Here is a 22,390-nt window from a genome sequence, read left to right as displayed (position 1 = left end):
TGTTTAGAGGTTGTGTCGCCTGGTCACTATATTGTAATCCATAGGTATTTATGTACCTATTCAAGTAGCACCCTCTACACCTATTCTTCATAAAAGTATTATAATCTGGCAAGTATACTAGTGATTGAAAGTGGGGGTCTGTAAGAATTGCAATTTCCTTTTGGTGTGAGTGCGCAACTTTTGATTTAATGTACATACACTGATTAAACAAAAAACCAAGCATTTCTCAGTGATTAACAGTGAACATAGTTAAAAGTGTCCTGATTCACAGAGATATTGTATGTGGTCTTTATCATCCAGTGGATCATAACATATCGCCAAGTAAATAGCCCAAAACACAAGAAATAAATTCTATAGTATAGATTAATTGGAATAAATAAAGTGGCCTGTGACTAATGTTTACAGCAGGGGTGGAACTAGCAAGGTGTGCAGTTGGTGGCAGACTAACCAAAAGAAAGGCTGTGATGCTGCCTCCTATTGACTCCCCTAATAGTAGAGACAGACAGTTCATTAGAGGGAGCTTCAGTAAGCCAAATGAGGTGAGAAATTGTCTCCTTAGTTTACATGGGCCCCTTGCTAAATTTTGGAAAGGAAAGAGCCTGCTACCAAATATACTGTAGTCACGTGAAAAGAAACATGTCCTCTCACTGACAGGGGAGGGCTGGCAAATTTTAGCACAGGGGGCAAGACACAACTCAGCCTATTAGGAACATTTTTATGGGAAAATAAAATGTAGGTGGTGCAGTGATCCAGCGCAAAAACTCAGCAGCAACAGACATTTGGTACAATGAATCATACATAGAAACAGAACAAGGATAAATGATGTAGACAGAGAAAGGAAAGGCATGAGAGGGCCCTGCTCGTGAAACCTAAATATGTATATGTTAATTGATATATTAATACCACTTGTGTATTACAAAGGTGCTAATAAGAATGGGTATATGAAAAAAATAACCATTTACAAATTTAACAAGTAGCTGCTACATGCATTAAAGTATATGTTTGAATTTGTCATACTGATTGTTAGGAAAATGTCAGTGTTGACAGATATAAGTCATGCAGTGCAGAATGGTTTGTAACACCTGCTTAAAAAGCATAAAATATAATAACATTATAACATTCATCAGCTCTTTATTGTAACATATATTTGGAAGTGTTTACAGCAAGCTTGTTAACCACTGACTTGCAGAATCATACTAATTAATGTATTTCACTGACTCTTACAGACGATCTTTGTGTCCTTGTCACATTCCACAAACCACGTAGAAAAATGTGTCTCTTTAACTAATTTCTTTGTCAAACATTAAGATTTTGTTATTGAGTATTTTGGGAATTTTACAAAGCGAAAAACCTCTTGCAGAGAGAGAAATATAGGGATAGGACTGACGGTAACAGGATAAACGTAGGGATATTAACTAAATATTTTTGGCTTTAGGAAATAGACAAGTCACAGACAAACATGACAAAGTGAGTAGATTTAACTATCTGTAACACATTAAGCAGGTAACCCAAATGCTGTGAAAATGTAGAGGGGGTCAGCAGAGCCGCCAAGATAAATTTCGGGCCTCGTACAGCAACTTTTTGGGGACTATTCCATAGCAACCGAAGGGGGTGAGGTCACACCAGATTGGTGGCTCCTCCCAGTGGCAGAACTAGCAAGCTGTGGGCTACGGTATAGGGAAGGTGAGAGGAGGGATCCAGGGCCTACAGCTCACTAGTTCCCCGTAAGGAATTAATTTGTTATTGAAAAATAGGATAAAAAACCCGAACCTTGTAACAACACACATATGTTCAGACATATACAAATGTATGTTCATATGAACATCTCACTTTCTTGGCAACAGTGAACTTATTTATTCTAATTTATCCTGATAAGTGCAGAGTTTAATTCAAGGACATGATTCAACAAAAGGAAGTAGGTATATCTTAACAAAGTTTCTTTACAATGTTGCTGTGGCTGGATCACCTAGAAATAACTTATTAATATTATAAATTTATTTTAATTGTCGGAGTGCGCCAATATATATCATTGCAAATTCACTGATTTTTGTACTGGAAATGTATTTGTTTCTAAGACAGTATGTCAGGATTTGTTTTTGTTTTCTAAAGGAAATTCCATGCTAATTAGACCTTTTCATCTGAGTGACCAACAAATCTTATTGGCTTGAATGCACAGGAGGGGGTCGTTAACCTTTCATCCAGTGTCTTGGTAAGATAGGAATCCTCTGAATAATGTAACAACAAGTTAAGTTTGCATTAAATCCAAATTTAGAGAATATATTACATCCTGATGTTAACCTATGGATGTAATATCTCAGACTTTGTGGTGCCAGCTAGGATCAGTGGGTTGGATTACGCCGTGCCAACATGTGTGCCAAAACATTATATAAAAGCTGTATTTTGCATTTCAACTGTATTATACCATCTGAACTTTTGAAGATCACTAGTATCTCTAAATAGTGTGGAAAGGTCCTTGTCAAGACCCTTGCACATCACTGCTTGAAGATTCAGCCTGAAGCCTGTTGCCTGCTATATCCTGTGACCAACAGAAAACATCTTACAGTATAATCTGTTTCCTGGTTGTCCTGTGTTGAACGCTGCGTCTGTGTGTCAACGTTCTGCCCGCTACCCAGTTTTCCTGTTCCATAGTAAGCGGCCAGGAGGTACCAGTCAACTCACAGCAAAGAGGCACTCTAGCAGTTATACCCAGAAGTAAGTGGTTCTAGGTGAAGTGAAGGAGCCTAGTGGTGGCAACGAGATTCTCCTACAACTATTGTGCAGTTGGCATTCGCAGTCGGCGAGTGTCTGGTGGCAATGTAACAGTCGCTTACTGACAGTGAGATGGAAACCAAGATAAACTGTGTAAGGAGAACATCCCTTCATCCTCTTCCCAACACACCAGGGGTGCAGTAAGGCCATCCGGTCACAGTTGCAATTTCTTTTTGTACTCTTACTGGCATTTTTTTATCTATTTTACTTGCGCACTATTTAAACATATATTTTATAATCTTATTTTTAAGCAACAATATGACATGATTTAATTTTTTGCAGGAACTAAGGAACTAAGTGACGACTCTTATTTTTTCTGGTTTCATATATATGTATTTCTAGTGCAATTGCTATACATTGATGTGTTTTTGATGTTGAACTCCCATTGCTGACAATTACTTCATGTTGCAAATTATATATATATATACTGCTATTTCACAAAAACTCCATACAACTTGTGCCATTAGATCGTTGTTGTTTTTTGTATATCCCTTTCTAGCTAGCAGCACAGTGTACAGGGAGAGAGCAGACCTTACACCATTGTTTTCCTGAAATTACAATGTATTACAAGGATATTTGAACATTTAGATATCTAAATGGCAGAAAAATAGTTGTTAGTGCATTGTACAAAATACAACAGCTGAGAAAGGAATCAATGCATTGTTTGGGTATTTGATCACCTATGTGGTTAATGACAAGTAGAGAAAATTATTTATTTATTAGGGGTCAATGATCCAGGGAATGTGTCACTTTTGAGGTCAGGAAAGAATTTCCCCCTGTTAGGCTAAACTGACTACTGTCATACTGGGGAATTTGTTTTGTCTTCCTCTGAATCAACATACATTTATAGGAGTAAATTCAGCTACAAAGTACATTTCTGCACCTAGCAAAACCATTTTGGCTGCAGTGGGGCAATATAAAACGCATAGTTGGGATTGGGGCACGTCTTAGAGCTAACTCCCAATGTAAAAATATAGCTGCCTTGAATTTGCGTGTTGCTTGCAAAATCACACAGACTGAGTGTTTCACTCCACCCCCTGAGGGATCAGACATGTGCTGACCTGTCTGGGGCTGGTCAATATTGTTCTATAGCCATAATATGGCTGACTGATGACATGATTTCGATTACCAAAATTGATTTTCATTTACTGATTTTCATTTACTGATAAATGAGCATATACATTGGGTAAAGAAATGAGGATAATTAAATAAGGAGTGGATCTGTAGTTTCCCAGTTGCTCCATACAAAGGTCTACTGTCTTTCTGCATATGAATAGGATTGGTTTCAAATTTACAGAATATCTTTGGGGCCGTTACCTATTGGGATAAAATTAAAAACAAGTGCAAACCACAGATGGAATGCATATAAATGTTATTGGCCTCTTGTAGAGTTGGACAGGTTTGCTCCACAACCATATTCAGGAAAAGAGGCTCACTTGAAAGGGTGCATTTACGCACCTCACGCTGAGTCCTGCTGTACATCATAAGCAATGCGCCAAGTGTACAGCAGGAGTAACGTGTGTATACTAACACACACTTATATTATAGAGAAAATGTGGCTTCACAGTGTTAATAGTAAATGCTAATGTCACATTACTCTATCTGTACACAAAATATAATAACAAAATTAAGTGTCACATACACAACAGATAATAGTGGCTTGAAAGTTATTAATAAATGTGAAAGTTGAGTTTACCATAAATAATGTAAGTCAATACAAAGTAAATTAATTTAAATAGAAACATCTGTTCTTTTTCCATTTAAACTGAAATGGGAACTTTCTGCTACAGAGTAAATGGAAATATAAATTAAATAAGGCAACTTCATATAATATAGCAGCCACACTAATGAATGAAATACTGTCAGCCGAAGCTGTCAATCCGCAATCATCCTGCCAGAAACAGCTAGCTAGCTCATCCCCATCATTGTGTATCGTTGCATGAGCACCCGCACAAAGAAAATGTATATCCAACTCTACATGGGCACCTATGTGTTACATAAGAATGTAATGTTTGGTACACATGCAGTGGAAATATGCTGGATACTTTTGCATGCATTTGCAAATATGTCCAGAACACCAGCATGTGTACTGTGAATGAATGGGTGAAACTCTTGCATAAATAAATATAAGTATAATATAAAGTAAAATCAACCCCAGCTTCATTTAGGAACTAAACTAAATTGAAATAAAGTTTCTGAGTAAACAACAGAATATAAAATACTTGAAGTTTTCATTTTTGGATACAATATCTGACATGGTCATGATGTCATGTAGGCTTATAGCAGACTGTGGACATGGATGCCTCTGGTGGGCAGTGGACAAAGATAAATGAAAGGGTAATGCCCACATCAAGGCTATAAATTCTATTCTACAGTTTCAAGTGACATTATAATCCACCATTCCAAATGATGGGAGGTTTAATAAATGTCAGTGCATCCCATTGTGGCTATTACTGCTAGGTCTCATGGGCACTATCTGCTATCGTAAATGCCTAGTCCCAAAACTACATGCAAAATGTTTTTAATACACACCTTAATGATGGATGTCTCTTTATTTGCAGGATAAAAATCCATGATAAGTAATAAAAATTGCATGTTTCCAATTACTGGTAATTAGCATTTTTAAAATAAACAGTGATATATTTTTTTAGTGATGGAAACATTCTTGTTATTGTAAAACATATTTAAACATGAGAGCAAAGAGGCTGTGTGTTTATGGTCTTTTAGGCATCAATCCTGAAAAAAATTAAAAGTAAATTCTTTTACGCATTCCCCATAGTGTCATCGCACTGATTGACAACCTGAGTGTTATTGCAGTTACTCAGAGTCTACTGTGTGATGGTGAAGCAGGAGAAACAGCGGTGGTTATAAGGAAACCCTGTGATAGAGCCTCTGGCTATCACCTAGACAGCAAGGTCATTATGCAGATTAGCCACGTGTTGGAAGTACCACTACACCCTTGGGTAATTGAGGAGGAGAGTACTGAAATAGCTCCCTCTCTATTCAGGGCCATCTTAACAACATTATGGGCCCCCGGGCAAAGCAGTGCACCGGGGCCCCTAGATATATATATAGATATAGATATATAGATGTATAGAGATACAGATACAGATATCGATATATATAGAGATAGATAGATGTACTTGCTCAGTGACCCTTGTAGGTTGTTTTTATTTTGCAGGATTATTTATTCTCATTAAGAGCCGTGCCTATGGGGCCCCCTTGCCCGTGGGGCCCCCGGGCAGCTGCCCATCGTGCCCAATGGAAAAGATGGCCCTGTCTCTATGGCCCAATCTTCAAGCTCACTTACAGGTCCAGGTCCTACATATTAAAGCCACCAAATGTAAATAAAGTGTAAATAAGGGCAGATAGATTAGAATCAGCTGTTAAAATCTATTCTGCTATTACCATTCTAAATTAACCCGTTCATGTACACAAAGAAGCCATAACAATATGCACAATTAACTAGAGTTGTGATTGAGCTACAATCTGGAGTATTCTATCCAGAAATCTGACTGTAGTCTTATATGCCAAAGAAACACTCCACACATTTTATGGAATATAAGTATTGTTTTAAGCATGTGATATTTATAGTGGAGGAGGGTATGACTGTCTGCTTTGATCCATATTGCTTCACTTTTGACAACAAAATAGGGATATCACAGATTATATACAGATTAATGAGTTACATTAATGGTAATATTCTACATGCATATTGTTTTATAAGTCTACAGTTTAAATGGAAGCAATGGAACCAAGAGTGCTGTGGCTAACTTGCACCATAGCATGACACACTGAGCCAACGGAATACTGTAAGCCCGGTAAGTGCGATGGGAGGGTGCCATGCTGGCCCGAACCGAAAAACTATGGTTCGGCAGAGGGATGCTGGAGATACCAGCACTGGCCCAGATGACAATCATCAAATAACAGGCAATACTTCTGATCCCGTAACAGCTTATCTTGCCATAATGGGTTCTCATCTGATTCCATGATTCTGTTCTCACACAGCAGGAATGAATAAATATACTATCCTGCTATACAGCGCTTCCCAATGCAAAGCCATTTGTCTCCAAGACTAATATATACAGCGGCACAAAAGAGGAGGAACCTCTGTTATATTTATTTTCCCTCCGCTATCTTCGCTTAGTGGGAATGGGTTAGTATCTGTTACCCTGTGCAGTGTTCTAGCAATTTTCCTATTTCAAACAACATCTAATGCATAATGGTTTGTCAGGCTTCTCCATAACACAGACAAATCACAGGCAGGGAAAGAAGAGTGAAGCATCAGTACTGATAATTCTTGGCTGTCAAACAAATAGAGTCTACAAATGAGATGGCCACGCTCTATTAACAATGTCTCTGTGCTCTGCTGGAGATCTGTCATAAAATGTCCCTTCTGCATTTTTTGGCTGCGAAAATACTGGAGAGGTTACAATATGTAAACTGAGGGCTTTTACCCCTTTCTTTCAGTAAAGACATGAAGGCGGTAAGTACAGGGAAGTCTGTGTAGTGATTTCTGGACAAACATGTCCTATATCTCAGATAAATTTCCTTTTAAACACTCAACCAGCCTTTTCCACCTAAATCCACAATTTTGTGTTATCTAATTGCTGCTGCTCGTTAAACTTTTATGCCTTCATATATTTAAACTAACTCATTTTATACGAGCTGTAATCTTTCTGGCAAAATATTTAATAAAGCAAAAATTTGAAAGATGCATGTTCCTATCACGTTCTCAGTTATCTGTCATACATAGCCTTGTGTTTGAAAACATTTGAAGAACTTTAATTACAGCGGTGCATTTGGCTTGCAGTGTGTGTCAGCCATGCCAGAGCTAATGACATTATGATAAAATGATTGCTTACATCTCAATAATGCCTTCTGGTAAGTTGGCTGGAATGTCAGTAAGTCCTTTCCCTCGACAGTCCACCACATTGTTGCTGCAGGCACAGGCAGATGGGCAGCTCACTGCATTGGCATTGCATGACGGAGGCTCATTTTGGGATCCTGTAAAATCACAATACAGCATTAGCGAGTCCACAAAGTGCTTTAGTTTACATCCACTGAAAGGAAAATCATGTACTGTAGTTTCATGTAGTTTCAAGACTTTACACATTTTGCATCAACTCGGGTCACTTGTTTTCTCTTGCTGGAAAGCATAATCTAAAGCCACCAATTATAGCACTATGCTATTATGAAAAATATACCTTTGGTACATCTTGAAAATAAGGGCAAATAAGCCCCGTGTTGTATGTCAAATGAATCAGTTCTGTGATCTGTTACTGATATAATGAATCAAATATAAAGTCTAAAGACTAAAAGATTTTTCATCAGTCAAACATAGAAGTTGCTCATTAAGACTCATTTACAGCCGTGCAAAAGAGTGAAAATCTGCAGTGTAAATGATCTTACGTGAAAGCCATACGCCTGCTTTTGCACACGCCTGTACTGACCATTTCTTCCTAGCTGAAATTCTGTATTGATATAGGTATACAATGTTAGGAAATAGTTAAACATTCGCTATTTTGAAACACCTATACAAAAAAGTTAAAACTGTCACTTAAAATACTACCAAATATAGATGGCATCATATAGTATAACAACTGTATTGACATAAATCGACTCAGGATACTATTCCTTTTAAATCACATTTTAATTTGTCTCACCTACATTGTTACTTTCTAGTTTCCAAAAGATGTTTAGATGCATTTAGCCTCAAATGTCACGATTTTGATATGCAGATAAGTTTTTCCAAAAGCCAAAGGGGAAAAATGAAAATGGCTACTGTCTGGTTGTGTACAGGAAGGGGCAATCTCTCTTGACATAAGAAAAGAGAATTACTCAGAGCCTTATGCCTGCATTTGAAAAATGTCAAGGATTCCACTGAGAGCTGGTGCCTGTGTGTTTGAATTTCCATTAACTCTAACAAATTGTAACCAATGGTCATCCCTCTTTTTATCTGTCAATATTATGTGTACTAGATGCAAGTCAAAAGGAGGAGAGAAACCATCAAATATTATTTATATTGGTTGGAGTTTCAAACAGACTTAAAAAGGCTGAATTCAGTAAGTTGTGGCTCTTGAAAAAAACACATGAATAAATATGGTTTTTAAAATGTGCCTTATCACTTTCTAAACTTATGGACTATAGCAAGGAAAGTATTAAATGTTTTTCATGTATGTCATACATATGCAATTGGTTCCATTACAGAAGAATGGTGTGGTTTGAATACCAATTACTATACACAGACTTATATAGGTATATTGAATATTTTTGTACAACTATTCCTGATTACAGCATTGATTAGTGCTTCTTAAGCACCATTTATATTCAGAGCTTTCACAATTGTATAATCCAGATACATTCATCTATGCAGTGGTTAACATATGCTTTGAAAACATATTGTTTTATTATTTATTTTTTTAAATGGGCAATCATTGTTGCTATGAAATGGATGTCCAACTATGGAAAAAATCTTTATCCCATGCATATGCTGTAAGGATGGTGCCCCCCCAGATAGTGGGTGTACTGCACTATACAGGCCTGAGTCATTAATGAGAGTAAAGCATAAAAAAGGAGTAACTTTGCACCTGTGCAAAAACCATGTTGCATTGGAGTGGGAGGTAAATTTAAAATGTGGGGACAGATTTATAAATGGAATAGGACATGTCCTAAATCAGGCCTGTCCAACCTGCGGCCCTCCAGATGTTGTGAAACTACAAGCCCTAGCATGCTTTGCCAGTAGACAACCTGTTGATAGCTGGAAGGGCATGCTGGCACTTGTAGTTTAACAACATCTGGAGGGCCGCAGGTTGGACAGGCCTGTCCTAGATCAACTTTAAATTTCAGTGTAAACATAAAGCTATCAAGTATTTGTGTGCTAGATAAAAAAAACAGCCAGTATTTACCTTATGTGCAAAATAATAAACTTATTTACACCCGTTGCATTGTAACATGGTTTGTCCTAGACAGCATTTACTCGTTTTCTTGGCTTACTCTCCTTAATGACTCAGGTCCTACATGTTTCCATCTGAGAACCATATGAAACATCCACAAAGACAGTCATGTGAAAAAGTTGCAGGGGACTAAGCTGCTACAACTACCATACCATTAGGAGGTGTTTAAAATTGAATATCATCAGATTTACCAACAACAGTGTGTTTTGTGTCCTCTTTAAAGTGGGTCCGAAGGTCATAAAGCTTAGACATTTGTTATAACACATTTGTATAAGATACTATAAGTGGACTATACCCCCCCCCCCCCCTCCATCCATCCCTTTATTATAAAATGCACCCCATTCCCAGTATTTATTTTATTATTATGATTATTATTACTGTTCATTGTTTTTCTTTATTTCATTGTTTAGGTATATAGTAGTTATTCATAACAAAACAGTTTCTTTGTTGGTACCTAATGGAAAAAAGAGTGTGTTTGTGACGAAAGTCCTATTTCTAAAAGGAACCACCTCTCTTTCTGTATGCTGGACACTGTTCTCTCTGCCTCTCTAGTAATTATGTTATATAGCTGAGCTGAGGGTGAAACGGAATAGTCACCTGAATACCTTTACTGTATGTGACCTGTATACATGCACTTGAGCAGTAAAGTATCCCTGGAGAATATTCTTAAATGTTATCATATGTTGGCTTTAAATATGAAGGGCAAAAGAGCCAAGGAACAACACAAAATCCTTGCCATAATTCTGAAAATGTGCCTATATTTATGCCGAAGTGCATAGGTTTATGGAGCAAACAGGCCGGGTTAATAATGAGCGTGATGGAGCTGCAGCCCCATACCACCACCCCTGAAATAGGCCCATTAAGATCCCCTCAGGGGTGGATCCAGAGTAGGGTGATTGCCTGGGGCAGGCAGGGCTGTGGGACAGGGGGGCATCTGCCTCCCGGGCCAATCCCATAGTGGACTACCTAGGGCTGGGTCACTGGGCCACCTGCATTTTTTCCCATTAAAATAGGATGCTGAGTGGAGTCTTGCCCCCCGGGCTAAAATTTGCCAGCTCTCCCCTGGTGATTGCACTCCTAGCAGTTTGATCATTCCCCCTCCTCCTAGCAGTGTAGGCTTGCACTAGAGAGATGAATTAATTTGCAAAAAGAATTTTATGCAATTATTCACATCAGTCCCTGTCCCATTGGATCTTGCTGTCTAAATTACCTAACACACACACACACACACACACACACACAAACACAAACACAAACACAAACACACACACACACACACACACACAAACACAAACACACACACACACACAAACACAAACACACACACACACACAAACACAAACACACACACACACACACACAAACACAAACACACACACACATGGCCATGGTGGGAATCAAACCGTTGACCCCTGTGAGGCAGCAATACTAACCACCACAACATCACACAGTCAAAAACATACATTATAACAATGCACTGTATGAAGTATATTTCAGAAATGCTAGAAAAAATATGTGTGTTATACAGAGCCGTAGCGAGGGTGGTGCGGCCGGTGCCGCCGCCCAGGGCGCAAAGTCTAGGGGGCGCCACGGCCCCCCCTGTTATTAAGCAAGTCACAGCCCCAGGTACACATCTGGGGCTGATGCAGAGTCAGCGCTGCAGATTGCGATATAAGCAGTGCGGGGAGGTGGGAGGCGCCATGCTGCAGAGGCACTCCAGCCTCTATTGCCACCATAGGTCAAAATACACTAAGGAGCTCCTGTGCAGTTCAACACAGGACGCTCCTACAAGAAGCCGATCTGCCCGCCCACTTTGTGTTAAGTGACAGCAAGCTGAAAGAGGCGCCCCTCCCCCGTGGTCAGCCCTTCAGCTTGTCCAGCACAGCAAGCTGCCTGCTACAAGTATCGAGACTGCTCAGCAGAGGACCCTCCGCCCCCTGTACAGCCCACAAGCTTCTGTTGCATTTTACACCAGCCTGTACTCCAGCTATGTAGGTAAGTAATAATCAGCATGTGTTTCTTACCCTGTCTCTCTCTTTGTATTTGAATCTCTCTCTCTCACCTTCCCCCTATCTCCCCCTCAGCCTGTGTGTGTCTCCCACTCAGCCTGTGTGTGTGTCTCCCCCTCAGCCTGTGTGTGTGTCTCCCTCTCAGCCTGTGTGTGTGTGTCTCCCCCTCAGCCTGTGTGTGTGTGTCTCCCCCTCAGCCTGTGTGTCTCCTCTTCCCCCTGCCCCCCCCCTTCAGCCTGTGTGTCTCCTCTTCCCCCTGCCCCCCCCCCCCTCAGCCTGTGTGTCTCCTCTTCCCCCTGCCCCCCCCTCAGCCTGTGTGTCTCCTCTTCCCCCTGCCCCCCCTCAGCCTGTGTGTCTCCTCTTCCCCCTGCCCCCCCTCAGCCTGTGTGTCTCCTCTTCCCCCTGCCCCCCCCCCCCCTCAGCCTGTGTGTCTATTAATTTAACAGGAGTAGGACTATTCATTTATTGGTGACTATTAATTTAATGGGAATAAGGGTTATTAATTTATTGGTGGGGCTATTCTTATACTTGTGGGATGATTGTGGTGGTGGGGGCTATTAATTTAATTTATTACTGGGGATTTTGGGGTGTGTTTTAATTGAATGTGGAACAGAGTTGGTGTTGAATAGGGCCTATTTGTGAAATGGGAGTGCTCTTAATTTAATGTTGGTTGGTAAGACTGGAAATATGCCTTTTTTAATGTAATTTTGAGAAGGAGACCTGATTATAAAACATGGGTACTTTTATTTCATGTCAGGGCTGGTTAGAGGAGGGAGGCCTGGACTATTCACTTGTTGCTTTGCTTTCCTTTACTTGTGGTGAATATTAAAAATATTTTTTCCAAACAGGGCCCCAGCAGGATCCGGACAAGCATCAAGTGAGCGGAAGATGACAGCAGCAGCTCCATGTGGTCATACTACAAGAACAGGTACGAGAAACTTGTACAGGATTGGAGACCAGTCCAGTACTTGTAAAGTGCTAGGCGTATTCTCCCCCACACAGGGCCGTAACGAGGGTGGTACAGGCGGTGCCGTTGCCCAGGGCGCAAGGCCAAGGGGGCGCAGCTGCCGCCCGGTACCTGACTCCATACCTTGAAGAGAGAGAGACTAACTTACAAGAGCTTGGTGCTTCTGCCCTTAAGTTCCGCAGTGGAACGCATGTGCGTTCCACCGACAGGAAGCTCGTCATTTGGAACGCAAGTTTGCGTTCCACTGTGGGCAGAAGCACCAAGCTCTTCTTTCTCACAGACCCACAGACTGGATACTATAAAAGACTGAAAACACAGATGGACGTAAGAAAGACAAAGGAATATAGTCGTAAATATAGATCGGCACGTACGAAACAGGGGATAGTCATTTTAAGTTGGAAACACACTTTGAATTTTTTTTCCTAAGTGCTTACTTTTCTTTAGTTATTTACTGTTATAATTGTACAATAATCCCACCGTTTCTCTTGCTGAGACCCCCGCCTTAATGCCAGATGCATTCTGTATAAAAAAAGAGAGGGGATCATTTTAATGGACACTCGTGCAGTCTGAAAACAAAGATGGTCTCTTTGGATTTATAGCGCAAACCAACTACACAAATCCTTATTTTAACTAAAGTGATTTAATGTGGAGATGCCAAATATAAAGGCACCACTCAGTCTTTCTTGTTGCCCTTTATCCTTGTCTGTAGTTTTAAAAGAACACCTCAGTGTTTTGTTTTCAGTATTCACATCAGCGATAGCAAACCAGTATTTCATGATCTCTTTAAACTTGTTTTCAGCATCTTTGCTGCTTTATAAATTAACAATTGTAAAGGGCAACAGAACTCTATCTATCTATCTATCTATCTATCTCTCCCTCCCTCCCTCTCTCTCTCATCACTCCCTCTCATCACTCCCTGCCCCATTGGGGCTTACAGTCTACAATTCCTTTAGACACAGTTTTGCTGCTCTTATTTCAGTATGAAGTGCATAAAAATTAGAATACCTATTGCTATATATTTTTTGCATACTTTAAATGGTCATATATTATATATATATATATATATATATATATATATATATAAGAATTGTTTCAGTAAAGTGCTAGCCACACCCACACATTATGTTTGCCACTCCCACTTAGATGGGGGGCGCCGGTGCCTTGTCTCGCCCAGGGCACCAAGATGTCTAGTTACGGCACTGGTGTTATACATTTGGAAGCAATGAAAGGTGTTGCATCTAGTCTTTACAGGATAAAACATTACTAACAAGAAAGGTCAAAAGATATAAGGAACATATTTTCATGTTCTGACTGTTTTGTTTATTAAATAATGAGCATGTGTCACGCCTGAGGATCTGTCCGTACGCAGCCTTGGTTGTGTCTCTGGAGCTTGACTGGTGACTACATGGACAAAGCTGGGTGGTCTGATAATGTTCCTCTGCATGTAGTGAATGGACTGATGCAGATGGTGATTACACTAGCAGGGGAGAGTAACAGGAACTGGATTGCTGGACCGGACTGGAACCGGAATTCTGGACCGGACTGCTGTAACCAGAATGCTGGAAGAGGATTGCTGTAACCGGAATGGAACCGGAATGCTGTGACCAGAATGGAACCAGAGTGGGTGGAACCAAATTGCTGGAATCGGACTGGAGCCAGAATGCAGACTGCATTGTCAGAGCTGGATAAATAGCAAGACTGTAGCAAGATAGATAGCAAGATAGATAGCAAGACTACAAACTGCTGGGAACCAGGTTGGCGTCTAAAATACAACGTTGCACTGGCAACAGGTAAGGGCTCCAGGAAGTCCTTTTATAGTTGTTGTTGATTCCTGATTGGCGACTGCAATCAGCTGGGCAGAAGCAGCACTCTGATTTGCTCAGATGGATCAGGTGACTATATCCAAGATGGCAGCTCCCATGGACTGGTTTTCAAGGGAATCTGAAATGGAGACTGTTATCACCTGATTGGCTGAGAGGAATCACGTGACCGAATCCAAGCTGGGCTCACCCATACTTGATTCTGGAGGGATTTTTGGAGTGGAGACAGACTGGACAGCATCTTACAGAGAGGTCTGAAACCAGCAGAGCCTGAGGACCACAGGGACAACTTGGAAAGGCAGTGAAGAGGTAAGTGACAGAACCTGAGAGCCTGGTGTGTGACAACATGTTGCTAATTCTGTTACAAATATGTGTACCTAGTTTCCTATGGCAACGCAGGGGGATTATTAGATTTATATTATGCAAATGGTACCATTTCAGCAGCTTGAGCCAAAAAAACCAGATACGTTCTGATAGAACAGAGTATATTATAACATCTTTGAGAACACTGCCCTTTAAAAACCAAGCAATAAACTGAAATTGATATTGAAATAGACCAATTATCGTGAAAATATAAATGGATATGATTTAAATGCCAGAGGCATAATAATAAGTATTAGAATGAGTGAACAAATCCAGCAGAGTACCTTTACGCCAAATTACTACATTTTAATTAAAATACACCAAGTAGATCTAAATTCTTCATTTACAATGCTAATTGGTTTTATCACTACAATGTTCCATCAACATAAAAACAAATGTTTTAATTCCTTAAATAGCAAAAATGGGAGTTTAAATTACAAGGATATATTTGAAAAAAAGAGTAAAGAAGTTTTCTTTATAGGGACATCAAAATTAGCATTCTTTAAAATGCAAAAGTGGTAGCTATTATTTATTTATATAATCGTTCCTAGACTCAAACGTTGCCAGGGCATACCATACCACTGGAGAGAATGATCTTCAGCTACTATACCTAGAATGAACATCTCAGAAAGGCTAGTAAAGAAGTTGAATTACCTATCAGATCACTCAATAGGTGTTGAGCAAGTAGAGTGCATACAGTGCACATGTAGCTTGAACATACTTGGTAAATCACTGCATCAGCTTTTTATTTGCAAAGAAGATGACAACTTTGTGTGCATGCACAGAACTTGATTAGACTTACATAAAAAGGCTGATTTGCCTCATAGTTAAGGGTGTGTTGACTGGGCAAAGGTCTCTCTTTGTGAGCGGATTTTATTGAAATAAACCTCCTCAAGTGGAGAAAAGACCTCTAGAAAATGCAAATATTTTACCCTAGGATTTAGCAAACCTTCACACAGGCTCAATAACTCTAGAGCCTCATCCCCATGGAGTGGCCTTGGAAGGTTTTAGGCAGGTGGTAGGCTCAAGCTCACACCTGTCGTACATTGTTGGGACGGTTCCCATAAGAGCAGCATCCCCCTTAAATGTGTCAAAAACGCTTCCACATTGATCACTGGGCGCACTCCATGGGCTTTCTTTGCTGCCGCCCTCTTGGCCAATGGACCAATGTAGATTGTTCATAATGGAAGAGAGATTACTTTCTTCTAAAAATAATAATATTGAAGCATGTCAAAACAGGGCACAGGGGCTTAAGTTTCCAGGCCCTCCTTAGGAGGAGAGCCATTAGGGTGAAAGTGTCTTCAGCTCTCCCTCTTCAGAAGCTTGGAGGGTCCCTTTTACTCTCTGACCCCCAGAACCATAAATCCCATTAGTAGTGAGCCCAGGTTCAACTAAAGCTTACATTGAGGATTAAAGTATTTGGTTTGCCCACAAAGGAGAAAGCCACCAACAACTTGTGGAGAATGGTGGTCTTTCATCCCCTGAAAACAGTGGACAAAAAAACATACAATAAAACACACGAATAAAGTGCTATATTTAATTAAATACATAGTGACCTCTGGCCCCAGCCTTACAGAAAGATATATAAAAAAATGTCTTGTCTAGGTATAAGAAATAAAAGTGCTAACGGAAAAAGAGAAGTGTATTAGGGGGCACGCAGCTCACTCTTCTGGCCATAGGACCAAGTGATGATGCACTGCCTACTTGAAGCCCCACAGTGTACATGCATATCTACACAGGTATGATCCAAAAAAACAAGAAGTTCAATACCCCACCCATTGGGTTTTAAGAACATCACACAGGCTTAGTGTAACAAGCCATAGAAGCAGCCTCACTATAACAAAGAGCCGCTTTAGGTAGACATAATTTGAGAGGTTTTTCCAAGGAAGCATTATCTAAAGGTCTCCCCTTTGTTACACATTGTTCACTCCAAGGTATACAATATATGCTTGTCATTGGCTACAATTTGTCTAAAAGGCTGGTGCTGTATGCCACTAATTGACGTATTGTACTAAATGCCTAACACATAGTATTTGTTCATGTTCATAATTTTTGTCTTGTTTGCAAACTTTTTTTATTGGTAATGGTGGTTTGGACCGTTATGGGGATCCACCTCTTCAAATCATGAGATACTCCCTTATTTGTGCGGGAGCTGAGGGCCAACTTCAGGGAAAAGGAGCCAAACCTAGGAATGTGGGTCTGAAGACACTTGCCCCCTAAGGGACTTTGCGTCTCCAGGGCATTTGGAGCAGAGGTCACTAAGCCTGGCAGCAAAGGGGAACCTAATGTGCTTTGTCCTTATGACTCTGGAGGTTGAGGCATAAAGGAGGGCCAATAGACCCATGCGCCCTATGCACTGTGTTTTTGGAAACTGCAGAGCATGATAAAGTGCAAGCACTCCATGCCCACGATCTTTGACTTCTGGTCAGTTAAGAACAATTTATGTTCTTGTGATAGGTTTCAAACGATAATTAAATGATTCAATTTGATTTTGCTAACATGTATAAATAAATGCTATTACTTTCTATTAAGAAACATGGTATAAGCACTGAGCAAAAAAAAGATTTGGAATGTGGCATTAACAAGAAATGTGTTTAAGTGAACCAGTCACCATAAATTAAAATGTTCTGATTCAATAATATAACCTACACATATACTGTATGCCATATATTACATTTGGTCTAGAAATCAATACTTTTTAATAATCATTAAAGGAAAGAATTATAAAAGAATTGTGATATAAACATGCCTAGCGATTATTTCACATTGTGCCCCAAATACACAGGCATGTGTTCCACATGCTATTTAGTGATTATCCATGGATGAACCTAGCCATTGGTGCAGTGTTACTGGAACACGAATTCAGAAAGTGGCAACTATGCTTGTATGTCAAAATAACAAATCTTGGTTAGCTTAATAGAGATATAAAAGTAATTACCAGGGCAAACAAAGTCCTTTTTCTGAACATCTGCTACATTGAAGCCTCTCAGCTGCACTGGTGACATGCAGAATGTGAACTGGCCAATAGTTCGTCTTTGACGCAACCAGTCTGACAACCAAGTAAGATGACAGTCACAGTACAAGTAGTTGGAGTGAAGTCGTCTGAAACAAAAAAGAACAACTTAGAATTATAAATATGAATAGTGTAACATATTAACTTCAGTGTGTTTAAAGCAGCAGAAAAATTAGTTCTATTTTTTAACATAGATCATTGTGTCAGACTATAAGAAAAAGCTTAGTCTTTACTATTTACCTTAGTTTGTTTCTACAGGCTGTTATTACTGATTCATAATTATGCACAGTTCCACAGTGTCATGTGACTACCATGGTAAACACAGTCACATGGCACATGATGTAGTGAGCAGAGAGGCTTTGTAACATCCCGTTAAATCCTACTTTTTTCCCCTCTGAACTCTGACATGCTGAGAGTCTGAGTCTCTGTGTGAGTGTGAGTGGCAGCAATACTTGTCTGCCCTTCAGACAGATTTTGAAGAGGATAATGGTTTGTAAAAGGACCGCTAAGAAAAATCACATGTATGCTCAAAAAGTACTTAACTTAGCTGTTAAAAGAAAAACTTTGTATGTGATTTTGCTCCGTTAATTATTTGCTTCCACTTAAACATCCTATCATTTTCCCTAATAATTGGGCCACTGCCTGACATTATTTTTCATTCTTATTGGTGAAAAACCACATTGGAAAAGTTTTCTTTTTAAAAAAAAACAAAAAAATGAGCACCTGCCATGTAGAATTTTTCAATACTTTTACTGAATGATTTATGAATGAAAGGGTGTTGATAATAAAACACATGGATCACCTGGCCTAACCACTGAACAATAGGATCCACTTCCATTTAGGCCACACATGCTTAAGTTTAGCTACTGGATGACATGGGCCTGTAAGTGCAGTGTGCAGATGAGCGTGCACACACACACAATCCAATAATGGTCAGGTTGGAAAATGAGTGTGTTCTCTTGCCTCTCTCTCTGGCCACACACCTATCATCCTTTTACTGCCGTTTGTGTTGTTTATGAAAGGAATGATAAGAAATATTACATGTTAAAAACAAGTGGTTGACGTGGGCTGGTATACGGTGGTATGTCATACCACCACTTCTCCTACTACTTTCATTGTAAAACTATCAAATTCCATCCACTTGCATTTTCCATACCGCCACTTCTAAATTTCCACTTTGACCACTGTCGAAAAATACAGATAAATCACTAACTGGCTAGTAAAGGAGAATTATGGTATGTCAAACAGGCAGGGTTGGAACTACCACTAGGCGAACCTAGGTTGCATTGGTTAGGGGGTACCTGAAAAACACCTAATGGGGGGCATAATGTCATTCATTCAATATTTTTATTTACTCCATGGCACCCGCAAGACTGCAGGTGACCCAGCCCATGGAGCCCACTATGGGACCAGCCCAGGGGTTAGATGCCCCCCTGCCCAGCCTGCCAGTTGTTGCCCCTGAGGGGCAACAACTGGCAACTTCTTACTTATGGGTATGATCATCATCACCATCATCACCATTTATTTATATAGTGCCACTGATTCCGCAGCGCTGTACAGAGAATTCATTCACATCAGTCCCATTGGAGCTTACAGTCTAAATTCCCTACACACACACACACAGACAGAGAAGGAGAGAGACTAGGGTCAATTTTGTTAGCAGCCAATTAACCTACTAGTATGTTTTTGGAGTGTGGGAGGAAACCATAGCACCTGGAGGAAACCCACGCAAACACAGGGAGAACATACAAACTCCACACAGATAAGGCTGTGGTCGGGAATTGAACTCATGACCCCAGTGCTGTGAGGCAGACGTGCTAACCACTTAGCCACTGTGCTGCCCCTATGATGCCTCAGCCTTACACCACACTTTCAGTCTGAGGAGCAGAAGATACTGACCCCCACCCTTTCTACATAATGTAAGACTGTCCACTCGCCTTTTCCTCTCACTTATTGAATTTATCTATTTTAAACCCTCTGGACAGGGTCTAATTCTACCCTTTGATTTCATGTCTGCATTTATTTTGTGCACCTTGTATGTCCCATTTTCCCCATCACCCAGAGCTGCAGAGCACTGTGGCGCTTTACAAATCAACAGTAATAATAATAATAATAATATCTAAACAGAATTCTTTATTATTGTCTTAGACCTTTGCAGAAAACCTCTTAAATGTGATGAGGGAAGTTCTACAGTTTTGTCACTTGAAAAAAAATATATATTTGGACATGATTTAGCGACTGTTAATTTGCCTTTAAGCATTCTGCATGATCTCCTAATAATTTAAATGTATATAGATAAAACATGACAAACAATAGGGTACAGAACTGCTGTATCTAATGTTGGAGAGAAAGAATGTTGGTGTCATGGTGCTGTAGCCCTGTTCATTTAAAAAATGCCCGCTTTTGAAACAGCGCATAGATCCACAGACAGCAGGACATTCTCCATTAAGGAAATGGATACCATGCGGTGTTTCACATAAATGAAGCTGCTTCAACATCGAAAAAACACGAAAGCAGATCAATGCAAACTAATTCTTGCCAGTTGTAATCACGGAGACAAGATCAATAGGAGCTAACAACATGAAATTGATTGAGCGGTGACAGTCCTGCACTGCTAATTCACAGGAAATAGTTCTGCACCGTGCTACACAACATTTAATTGCAACTGCAAAGCTCATTTTCCAGACGTCACTAGTTTGTCCCCATGGTGGTGAGAATTGCTGTCTCATAGAGCTGGGATCATGAATTTGATTCCAACCAGGGCCCTATCTGTGAAGAGTTTGTATGTTCTCCCCATGTTTGCGTGGGTTTGCTCCGAGTGCTCCGGTTTCCTCCCAGACTCCAAAAACATACTGGTAGGTTAATTGGCTTCTGTGTGTGTTAGGGACAGGCTCCAGGGGCGGGCTGTGCCAAGGGGCAGGGGGCATATATGAGAACAAGCATAAAACAGATACACAATGTCCAAGAATTCACCATATTTTACAAAGAATATATATGGTGTTAACTACATCCACAATTGCAAAGAATACTCCACACTGAATTCCTTAGTTGAACATTGCAGCTTCTAGTCTCCAAAGTTATAATCCAGAGCAGCTCTGTGATAGTTTTAGTTTATGACTAACCCTTTTTTTTTTAAGTATCTTTATTTGTATAAAGGTACAAATAACATACAATACATTACATTTAAGTGTACACAGTACAAAACTTAGACAGTTAGTTTAGAACTAACCCCTTCCAGACAAAACACCTGTTTAGATGCCCTTTGTGTACAACTTAAAAAACGTTTAGGTAAGGAAACTCAGTGACTTTTCCTTTACTTTTTTTCTTTTCATTATTAAAGAGTTATTTTATTTATATTTCTTGTTGTCATTTTCAGAACTTTGAGTATTAATTTTGTGTTTATTAAAAGATATTTTAACTGGGGCAACCAATGTTCCCTGCATAAGGCAAGCACCCCAGTCATTTTATTAAATAGATTACACCTTTTAAATCTCAGGGATGAAAACCCCTGATGTTCATTTTCTATTATGTGAATCGGTCACAAATGCTAATTTGATTATTCCAGAATATAACAAATTTCTTTTTAGTGAATTTGCCCTGCCCCCTATTACCAAGTCAGCTTTGGATACTTTTAAAAATGTTGTTTTAAAGTAATTTTAAGAAGCATTGGTCACTATTATAGAACAAATTAGAAGAATTTGCTTTAACAGTTTTGAACAATATTAATGTTGTTGTTTATTATTATTATTATTATTATTATTATTATTATTATTAAAGCTGTCTTCAATAAGTTAAATAAAGCTAGTGCAATTGTGGATACAAAATATGACAAAGTAATTCTAAGAGTTTGAAAGACAATTAGCAGATGCATCCAACAAATCCTGGTTAAACAGAATATATAAAAAAACAAACAATTGACAGATTTCTGGAAGATGCAGAATACATTATACCAGCCGACCTAATATCTTCCTTCATTTGAGATTTTCTAAAGACACATTTTCTATACACCTATTAAAAAATACATAAACATTACACTAGACCACCAAAGAGATTGAGTGATCTAGGGGCTTACTTTGGGAACAGGTGGTGATCAAAAGCTGATAGATACCATTGCTTTTTTTAAAAAAAATACATTTTTAAAATGTAAGTTTTAAAAATGGTCCTTCATGGTCCTTATGGATGTCCATACTGTATATACTATAACATCAACCAACACATTTAATACTTAACTTGGCTAAAAGTCTTAAATTTAAAATATAATTTATTGAATTGTTCATGCCTTTGTTGGAAAGATGTATAATACATTATACAGCCGCCGGGTCCTCACATTGAACCTTTAATATCGTCAGCCCTTACTTGTGATGTCAGTTTCGGGATGTGGGATTGTCTCAATTCTGGCATGTCACTATTTCAACAAGTCTACTTTTATGTTTGTCACAATTTACACCTGTCGCTATTATCTAATCGGAAATTACATCAGTCGGTTCTGAACT

The 22,390-nt window shown here is 39.4% G+C and overlaps 1 protein-coding gene across 1 annotated transcript in view; it reads right to left on the bottom strand.

Annotated features, from left to right (window-relative positions):
* The window catches only part of SLIT3 (slit guidance ligand 3), a 488,331-nt gene that overhangs the window by 124,618 nt on the left and 341,323 nt on the right, over positions 1–22,390 (bottom strand). Inside the window, exons 8-9 of the mRNA XM_075209818.1 lie at positions 17,823–17,986; positions 7,635–7,776 (exon numbers count right to left, since the gene is read on the bottom strand). Coding sequence (XP_075065919.1) covers positions 7,635–7,776; positions 17,823–17,986 — 306 coding nt within the window. The remainder of the gene's footprint in view (positions 1–7,634; positions 7,777–17,822; positions 17,987–22,390) is intronic.

Source organism: Mixophyes fleayi, chromosome 4, assembly GCF_038048845.1.
Source record: "Mixophyes fleayi isolate aMixFle1 chromosome 4, aMixFle1.hap1, whole genome shotgun sequence".
NCBI classification, from domain to species: Eukaryota; Metazoa; Chordata; class Amphibia; order Anura; family Limnodynastidae; genus Mixophyes; species Mixophyes fleayi.
This window is presented reverse-complemented; position numbering and strand designations above follow the sequence as displayed.